General features: G+C 50.8%; 1 protein-coding gene across 1 annotated transcript; it reads right to left on the bottom strand.

Annotated features, from left to right (window-relative positions):
* On the bottom strand, positions 1 to 8,958 carry Krt71 (keratin 71). The gene is made up of 9 exons (XM_004872691.3): positions 8,454 to 8,958; positions 5,946 to 6,160; positions 5,203 to 5,263; positions 4,670 to 4,765; positions 4,154 to 4,318; positions 3,847 to 3,972; positions 2,258 to 2,478; positions 1,567 to 1,601; positions 1 to 815 (listed from the first exon to the last, which is right to left on the bottom strand). The coding sequence occupies exons 1-9, from the start codon at positions 8,898 to 8,900 to the stop codon at positions 604 to 606; spliced, it is 1,578 nt and encodes a 525-aa protein (XP_004872748.1). The 5' UTR covers positions 8,901 to 8,958; the 3' UTR covers positions 1 to 603.
* Between the last annotated feature and the right edge of the window lie 293 nt (positions 8,959 to 9,251).

The raw sequence follows: 9,251 nt of genomic DNA, 5'->3' as shown, positions 1-9,251 counted from the left end.
TGAGATTGTGCTATTTATTGAGGATGCAACAGGAGGGGCCTTAAAGAACACAGGAGACGTGAATGATGTCCCTCTTCTCTGTTTCTGCATGCAGAAGAGTAAAGAGAGAGACCCAGAGTTGTATTTGGTCCCACTCAGAATGAGCCATGAGGCTGTGCCAGGATGGGGTGAGCTTGGGTCACTCTTGCCTGGCCATCCTTTAGTTCTCCTCCTGAACATAGAGCCAGCCCCCAGCAGAAGCAGGAGCTGAGGTGAAGGCCCAGCATGTGAGTGGCCTCAGTCTGAGGCCCTGGGAGCCCAGCAGCATAATGAACCCTGAGGTGGAGGACGGCAGAGGAGCACAAGCTGGATGGAGCTGGGGCTGGGGCTGGGGCTGGGCTGCCTGTGTGGCTGGGGGACCGCAGCCAAGGGCTGTGCTGGGAGGACTTGCATCAGGCGTGGTGGTCCAGACCTGCCGAGGCTCAGAAGACAGATGGGAGAACTGAGTTGACAGCCAAAGCCAGGGGCCCAGGGGTAGGACCAGCAGGGTGGAAGTGGGGCTGACAGTGGGGGTGGGGTGCAGAACTGGGGTCCTGAGGTAAGGGAGGGCATGGACTGCCCTCTCTATCGACTTCCTTTCTTGGAGGAGGTGCTCAGGCTAGAGCCTTTCCCCAGGGTATCCTTGTAATCACTGGCACTGACCCAGTTTCTGCTCTCTCCACCTCGGACGCTGCACACTCCAGAGATGCAGCTGGTGCTATTAGCTACGTAACCACCACTGACCGTGCTGGGACGTAAACCATAGCCACTGCTGCCACTGGTGCTGCTGATAATGGCTGCGGGAAGAAAGCTGGGGTCAGTATCCACTCAAGCACAGGTAGGAGTGTCTCCTTTCCCCAGGACGGACAGGGCTCTTTAGAGACCCAGGTCACAGCCACTCCCTCACCTTAGAGAGAATATCCCAAAGACACCTTCCCCCATGCCCTGTCCTTGGCTTCTTCACCTTGTACCCAATCTGGCTGAGCCATGCCCATTAATGCTCAGAGGCCCATCTCCTTCATCCAGATACCCATTGTCTTTCTGGACTCCCATGCACTGCCTCTCCTATAAGCCTATTTGCAGAACTCCCAGACTCCAGCCTCTATCCCCTACAGGTTTCCTCACAACCCACAGCTGTCCAGTGCTCTGCTTAACTCTTTAGCCCTGTTGAGAAACCCAAAAATGCTATACTTGGCTTGATCTATGAGGTCCCCCATTCTGTAATTTCCAAGCCCAGGTCTGATTGCAAGCTTGCAAACTCAGCTTCTCAAGCCTCACACACAGGCCCATTTTCTTAGAACATGTTCTTTGTTTCCCTGATCCCAAAGGCAATAGCCATCCCTCTGGGAACAGAGGATGATAAAGACAAAAGAACCCCGGGCAGGAGGCTTGATTTCTGGCCATGGCTCTGCCCTTTGGCTTCCTAGTCTCAGGCACAGGTTTTCCTTCTCTATTTCTTAGAGCTTGATCTATACTCATGGGGTGTAACTAAGATCCTCTCCCATCTTCAGATTCTACAAGTTTAGATCAGAGCACACAAGTACTTACAGATGCTGACAGGGGAAGGATATTCTCCTGACATCCTGTTAAAGAGAGAGGTAAAGTAAGAGAGAGCAGCTATCCAACCCACAGTCTTTTCAAAGCTATTATCCCACTAGCCTGATGTGGGTTTCTGATCCCAAGGGGCACCTGTGGAAACTTCAGGGCTTCTTTGATATAATCAGAGTCTGAGAAAATTTGGGGGGCATCCCTGAATCTTTAGGGGTAACCAGGTAACAACCTCAGTAAAATAATAGCTTGCAAGTGGTACATGTGTTGGAGCAGTAGCCCAGGCCCAAATACCCAGCCTTCTTATCTCCTCAGCACATCAGGGAAGCCAGAGTGGCTGCCCCAACACACCTCTGACAAGCTCTCAGGTTCCTAGACAGATAAGGAAGATGAAAGCAGCCTAATAGAGGAATGAGGCTTTTCAGGGACAGGGGACAGTGGGAGGACTGAATGACCTAATCCACAGAGTATATCACATAGCATCTCAGAGTCTGGGTTGATATAAGCACTCTTAGTGTGAGTGACTACTCATATCTACTCATGGCTAGAATCACTAATTATTAGTGTTCTCTCTGTCATCACCACTCATTACTCCCCAACAACTCCCTTTCTGGATAAGAATATATTAGGTTTTCTCATTTGGTTCTTCCCATCCCCACGTGGGCCTCCTTCTCAAGCACACCCAGCTCACCTGCACTCCTCGCCCTCCAGCAGCTTGCGGTAGGTGGCGATCTCCATGTCCAGCGCCAGCTTCAGGCTCATGAGCTCCTGGTACTCACGCATCATCCGGGCCAGTTCATCCTTGGCCTGGTGCAGAGCACTCTCCAGCTCGTCCAGTTTGGCCCGGGCATCCTTGAGAGCATTGTCGCCTCTCTGCTCAGCATCAGCAATGGCTGTTTCCAGGCTAGAAGCCTAAACAAAGAATTAGAGAAGTTAGAAAACTGAAAGGAATCACTGGCTTATTCTATATCCAAACCCCTAGGATCCCAGGGCAGAGATGCCCCCCACCACCCGATGCACACAACACCTCTGCTCTAATTGAAGGAGCTGGCAAATTCTACCCGAGCTCTAGCTCCACACCTTGTGTGCAGACATTTGTGGTGATGAGAAATTGTGCATCATGCCCTTCTGAGAGCAGAGCCAATGGAGCACCACTTCAGTTCAATGCAGAGACATTTACTGAGCTGCACTATGCCGAGGATGTGAAAAGATCATGAAGAGTGGCTTTCTGCTCTTTCACATTAAGGTCTGAAGGAGACATCATTGGAATAGAGCATGGTAGGAGCAATGGCATCAGTTGCCCAGATGTGTGGCCCCCACAGACCGAGAGCATTGGGAAGGAGACTCCCCAGGAGCAACTGTTATTTGCCAAGTGCTCACTGAATATCCAACACTAGCTCAGCACTGCCCATTCCATTTACAAACTTTGGCTCATTTAGTCCTCCTGTGTGGTGAAGACAGGTGACTTATTTAGAGTCACAAAGTTGCTGAGTGTTGAAGCCCATGGGAGTCCAGAGAGAACATGGAACAGAAGGACCAGTCTCCAGGCAAGAGACCTTGGTTCAGAGCACAGCTCTGCCATTCCCCAGCTCTGCAATTCTCTTACCCACTGAGTCTCAGTTTCCTCACTGGTAACAATGAGGATGGTAACTGTTGCTTCTTAGGGGCCTTGTGAAGATTAAATGTGATAAAACAATAGGCACTACTGCTATCTACTGCTATTTTATTATGTATATGGCTCTTGTGTACCTGCCTGCTAACACCAAGGGTGCCTTCTGTATTCCTGGGAGTAGACCCTAGTAAGTCCTTGGTTAGGTGCTTTAATGGGTTCTCCCTGAGCCCATTTCTCCTCAATCTCACATGAGCTAATGTTTATCAAGCTGCTACTCTGGGCAGGCACTGTGCTAGAAGCCAGGAAGGCACACAGCAGCTAGATCCCTACCTCCTTTCAGTCTAATGGGGATAGGAGAGAGGCAGGTGCTGGGAAATTTCAGAAAGTGTGACAAGTGCAAGGAAACGCAGACACCTGGCAAACACACAACTGTAGAGAAGGTCTCAGACCACTCTGTGGGGCAAGAGGAATATTCCTGAGGGAGGGAGCTTCTAACCCAAGGTGCTTGGAATGAGTAGGAGAAGTGTCCCAAAGGCAGCCTGCTCCTAGGGTTGGAAGTAGTGACCTGCTTGGCCTCCTCCTCTTGTGACATATGAGGTTGGTTCTCATTCGACTCATCTCCCTTGGACTCCACTCACCTGCCCTTGGCTTCAGCCGAAGTCCCTTACCTGCTTCTTGGCATTTTCAATCTCTGAGCGGAGCCTCTGGATGAGCCGGTTGAGCTCTGTGATCTCATTCTTGGTGTTTTTGAGATCATCTCCATGCCGACCAGCTGCCAGCTGCAGCTCCTGGAACTGGGGACCCCAAAACACAGCAGTGGATGAGCATGGAGGATATATCATGAAAGTACATGAAGCCTCCAGGTTGCTGATGTCATGTGGTCACCTAAATGGACACTGTCTCTATTCTGGGACCATCAAATCCAGCCCACATGCCAGCTGGTATCACCCCCAGCTCAACCTCAACTCAGCCCACCTTGGTCTGGTACAGAGCCTCAGCTTCAGCCTTACTCCTCAGGGCAATCTCCTCATACTGAATGCGGACTTCATCGATGATGCTGTCCAGGTCCAGGTTCCGGTTGTTGTCCATGGACAGGATGACAGACATGTCACTGATGTGGGATTGGATCTGAGCCATCTCCTGCAAGAGAAATGGAGGTGATCTCTCAGCTTGGCCATGTCAAAGGCTGATAACCTCACCCCAGCAAGGCAAGCAAATTCTAGTGATGTCAAACTGAACCTGAAACCCGTAACTGTCACCTCCCTGAAACCCATAACTGTCACATTCCCCAGGCTGTGCCTCAGACAGATTCTCACTGCCATGGAGTGAGGCCTGCCCCCTCCCTTCTCCTTCAAAGGGTGGAGATTGAGGAGCTTCACAGGGCTGAACAGGAGATGGATAGCTGACTAGGAGGCTCTCTGTGTCTCTCCCAGCTACCAGAGAAGAGTACTGACTGGCTTCCCACAGAATGGATCAAAGATTCAGACTTACAGCTTCAAAGAGACACTTGTAGAACTTGATGTCCTGGTCCATGGAGTCCACCTTGGCCTGCAGCTCCACTTTATTCGCATAAGCAGCATCCACATCCTGAAAGATGCCCCAGCCAACCCCAGTCACTCCTGGTGCAGCCAGGAATGTAACATCTGCCCCTAGCCTGGGCACCTTGCTCAAGGAAGTAGACTCCCTCCTTCCTTTGTGTAGCTCATGAAGAAGATGGAGGAGCTAAAGGTCCAGCCCCTTTCCCCTAGCCCATTCTGAGAATCTGCTCTATCAGCAGCAATGGGATGCCCTCTCAGGAAGGCATCCTTAGCAAAGCCACTATCAGAGACACCCTGTGATGTCTGAGCCAGGTCTTCTGGTTTCAGGGGAGCCCCTTCACATTAGGAAGGGAAGATTTTCATTACTATTTCTGCCTTCCCTCACTATTTCTGCATCCTCTCAATTTGGGACTGGTGGCAGAGCACACTGGCAGGCTCAACCCCCTGGCACCAGACAGTCCTTGTACTCAGGGCTGCCCTCCTCACCTTCTTGAGCAGCACAAACTCGTTTTCTGCAGCTGTCCGCCTGTTGATCTCCTCTTCATATCTGTGAGAAGGCGGGGGCTTGTTGGCTCATTCCTTTCACCAAGACCCTTTGTTCCCCAGGGAAGACCCAGGGTGAGGAACAGCATGCCACTGAGAGGCACAAGGACTGGGGGCTACAGGTGCTGGACAGTGGGGCCAGCCAGACAGAAAGGCTTCCTTGGCTGGAGACATGGACCCAGTTCAGGAGAAGGGGATTGTTGAGATCCACCTTGGAAAATGAAGAAGCATGTGGAGAAAGTGCCCCCTGGGAATCTCAGAGGAACCAAGAAACAAGCTGTCCTTCTCTGCTTTCAATTTGAAGAAAGCATCACATGTGATGGAGTATTCCCCATGCCTATTCTCAGTCACCCCCCAAACTAGTCTGGGAGGTGGGTATAATGAACCTCTTCTTTGCATATGAAGATTCAGAAGCTCTGGAATGTGTGAGAGGCTTACCATGGTCTCTCTCACCCAGAGACAGAGGTAATCCTCTGACCACTTCCCAGGTAACTCAATATGTTTCCTGAGTGTCAAGCCAGTAGGTTGGCAGCAAGGAGCATGTTCTAGACTTGTTAGGGTGATTCTACTTGGCATGACTGAAAACACCACCTCTCACCTCCAAGAATTTTAAACTGAAGTGTCTGCCAGGGTCCCTTAGAGAAACTGAGGCAGGTGTCAAATCACAGGGGTCCCTCCTCACTCACCTCTTCTTGTAGTCCTCCACCACATCACGCACATTCCTCAGCTCTGAGTCCAGCCTCATTCTGTCCCCAGACAGTGTCTCCAGCTGCTTCCTCATATTGCTGATGTAGCCCTCAAGAATGGGCTCCAGGTTGTTCTTGCAGTTGTTCAGGTCCAGCTGCTGCAGCAGCTCCCACTTGGTCTCCAGCACCTGGTTCTGCTGCTCCAGGAACCGCACCTGGAACCCCAAATCCCAGCTATAGTTGAGCCCCCAGACTGTTGCACTTGTGGCTCAAAGTCATTGTGCAACTGCTGTGCCTTCCTGATCTCCCTTAACCCTCAATACAGCTGCATGGGGCAGGGGAACGAAACCCTGTTTAATAGAGAGAAAACTGAGGCATGGAGAAGCATCACTTCTTTCCAAGGCTTAATAAGTGGTGGAGGCCAGAACTGAACCAGAAACATGTCCCTGTACCTCATGCACCCAATCACCAGAGCCACCGTGTCCAAATCAGTGCAGGGCATGAGGCTGCCTGGAAACACCAAGACAGAGCCAGCCAGGCCCATCTTATCAGAAAGAGTGACCATTTCATGACATGTCAGACTCAGTGAGGCTTGGGTCTAGGGCTTTGGAATATTTTCAATTCCTGCCTCAGGCTCCAAGCCCGTCTTTGCTCATAGCCTCTCCCTTTCCTAGAGCAAGCACAGCACGTGAAGCAGGATGGTGAGGGGCTCCCACTGAGCCAGGAAACTCACCACAGAGGGCTGACCTGCATGTATGTCTCTTGTCTGATTTGAGGGATCACAGTGTTTAAAATGTGACTTTTTATATCTATGTGAGTATATCTACTTTTTAAATAAAGACTTGTTCTCCAAAAATCAGAAAACACAGAGCATGGGAACACTGTGTGAGATTCAGTGTTGAGACAGGACTATCCACCAGCAGATAATCCAGCATTTGGTTTAATTTAACCAGTCCTGAATCCTTTGCAGATGCCCATGAGCTGAGCATTAAGCACAAAGTAAACCTACATCCGGGAAATCACAGTACATATTTGCACCACTGGACCCATTTGAATTGCTGATGGATTCACCATCTTCTCTAGCTGCCTGAGGTTAAGAGATCATACTTCTCTTGAGACTAAAATCATTAAGGAACAGTCCAGGGTTTGTACCTCCTTCCTCTCCCTCTGAGCAGACAACCTCTGTGAACAAATCTGTCTTTATGTCCATCTTTTCTCTCATGTCTCCTCCCTCCACTTGCAGGGTCTGACCATTGCAGCCGAGAGTCAATCCACTTCCCTCCCCCTGGGCCACAATGCTCAGAATATCTTGACATGTGACACAGCTGAGGACTAAGAAGCTGCAGAGCCAGCCCTGGCCTCTGAGGCTGAGCAGAAGGCTGGAGGGCATCCTCTAGGCAGGAAGGGTAGAGCTGCAAGGGCAGGCTCATCTCTGAGTCCTCATGACCCAGAATTTATCCTGGGCTGACTTATCCTTGGTGTTTGACTATCAGCAAGCTAACAGAGCCCTCTAGCCTCCTCCCCTGTATCTGGAGGCAGGAGACTGAGGATCTAGCCCCTCTTTTCCCATCCTCCTAATAGCTTTGAGCCCAGCATTGGCCTCCTGTCTTTGCTGACTCATAAAACAGGAGTAATCATTTCTTATCTATGCCAAATCAGGAGTCTGTCTGGACTAGAAGATCTCCTGTGCTCTCATGATTCCTCTCCTTTTCACACCCCTCCCCTAGCTTCTAGAGATAAAAGATAGTAACAAGAACCACCATTTTTGGAGTACTTAGTTCTTTTCAGGCATTGTGCCAAGATCTCCACATGTATTTTCTTTTCTAAACCTAATATACTCTTAGGAGGTAGATTACAATCTCCATTTAGAGTGAGGCGATAAAGGCTCAGACAAGTCATTTTCACAAAGCCGAATACCTGGTCGGTGTTGAGCCCAATATTCAGTCAATTCAGACTTCAGAGCACTATGGAAGCCTCTGCCCCACAGTACTCTTCTGGTTTGCAAGAGAGTCCTTAATCAGCTGAAAGACTCATGGCAGAGACATCTGGGAATCCAAAGGGCCCAAGATGATGACACGGCAATGCTCCTCATGTACAGGTCAAGGGACTAGCAGTCAAGGCCAATGTACATGAGAGGTCAGGCTTCCCTGCCTATTCCGGGGTATGTTCTCTCTCACTGGCCTTCACTGCACAGTCTACCAGGCCCCTGTGATTAGCAATAGCACCAAGCTGGCCTTCAACAGTAAGGACCAGAGCTCTTCCCTTGAGACTTCCTGCTGGTACCCAAGTAAGCCTCTGCCAGTAGGAATTAAGCTTACCTTTGTTATCTCTCTGGGAAGATGATGCAGAGAATCTTATACAAGGCTCCCTAACGATGGAAAGTACTCTCCTTGTCCACAGTAAGTGCCTCCTCATATCTAGCCTCAACCTCCCCTGCCCTAACAAACTCATATTCCAAGAAGAGAAAAGGGAGCTGTTCACAGGTTCCTCTGGTCCTAAAAGACCCACCTTATCGATGAAGGAGGCAAACTTGTTGTTCAGTGCCTTAATCTGCTCCCGCTCCTGGGCACGTACTTTCTGGATCTCGGGGTCCAGCTCCACATTGAGGGGAGCCAGGAGGCTCTCATTGACAGTGACCTGGTGGATGCCTCCAGGTGGGCACACGGTCGAGCACACAGGCCCCAGAGCCACACTGCCGAAGATGCTGCCAGCAAAGCCACTGGGCCGGCTGCGGCCAAATCCAAAACCTCCAGTCTTCCCGCTGCCACTGGCCGTGTTGAGGGAGATGCTCCGGGCACCCCCCAGGTTGTAGAGGCTCCGGCTGCCAAAGCTCCCACTCAACCCTTTGCCCCCTGCCCGGTAGGAGGATGAGCTGCCCCCGGAGAGCACCGCAGAACAGCCACTGAAGCCTCCCTTGGAGAGAGCTCCTGGCTTGCAGGTGAATTGGCGGCTCATGGCGCTGGTGGAGATGGAGCTCAGATGCAAGAGGAGAAAGGCAAAATCCCACAAAGGCTCTGCTGGCTGCAGAGAGGACTGACAGGTCCTTTTATATGTGCTTGGCACTGAGCTTGAGGATGGGCAGTCAAGAGCTTAATTCGTGGGTTTGGCTTGCCTGGGAGCAAGAAGTCATTTTCTCTGTGCTGAGCTAGAGATCAGGCCTCCCCACCTCTGAAACAACATGAAACCTTCAAATTGCTGGGCTTGCATGCCTTGCTCATATAATTTGGGTCTTATCTAATTAACCTGCTGTTATAGGGTAATTTGCCCCCGGCCTCAGTTCTCTGGGGGGATGTCATGGCACATCAC

This window comes from Heterocephalus glaber, unplaced genomic scaffold, assembly GCF_053883595.1.
Source record: "Heterocephalus glaber isolate CG9 unplaced genomic scaffold, H.glaber_assembly_v1.0 deba00001060, whole genome shotgun sequence".
NCBI lineage: Eukaryota > Metazoa > Chordata > Mammalia > Rodentia > Bathyergidae > Heterocephalus > Heterocephalus glaber.
Note: the sequence above shows the minus strand (reverse complement) of the source record. Positions and strands in the feature narration are given on the sequence as shown.

Bases quoted from the DNA above. Each gene is read 5' to 3' on its own strand.
- Krt71 (XM_004872691.3), bottom strand. From the start codon at position 8,900: ATGAGCCGCCAATTCACCTGCAAGCCAGGAGCTCTCTCCAAGGGAGGC. The intron at 3,973-4,153 runs GTGGGCTGAGTT...TGGGGTCCCCAG, and splicing joins AGGCTCTGTACCAGACCAAG to TTCCAGGAGCTGCAGCTGGC. The intron at 816-1,566 runs GTAAGTACTTGT...TTCTTCCCGCAG, and splicing joins TCCTTCCCCTGTCAGCATCT to CCATTATCAGCAGCACCAGT.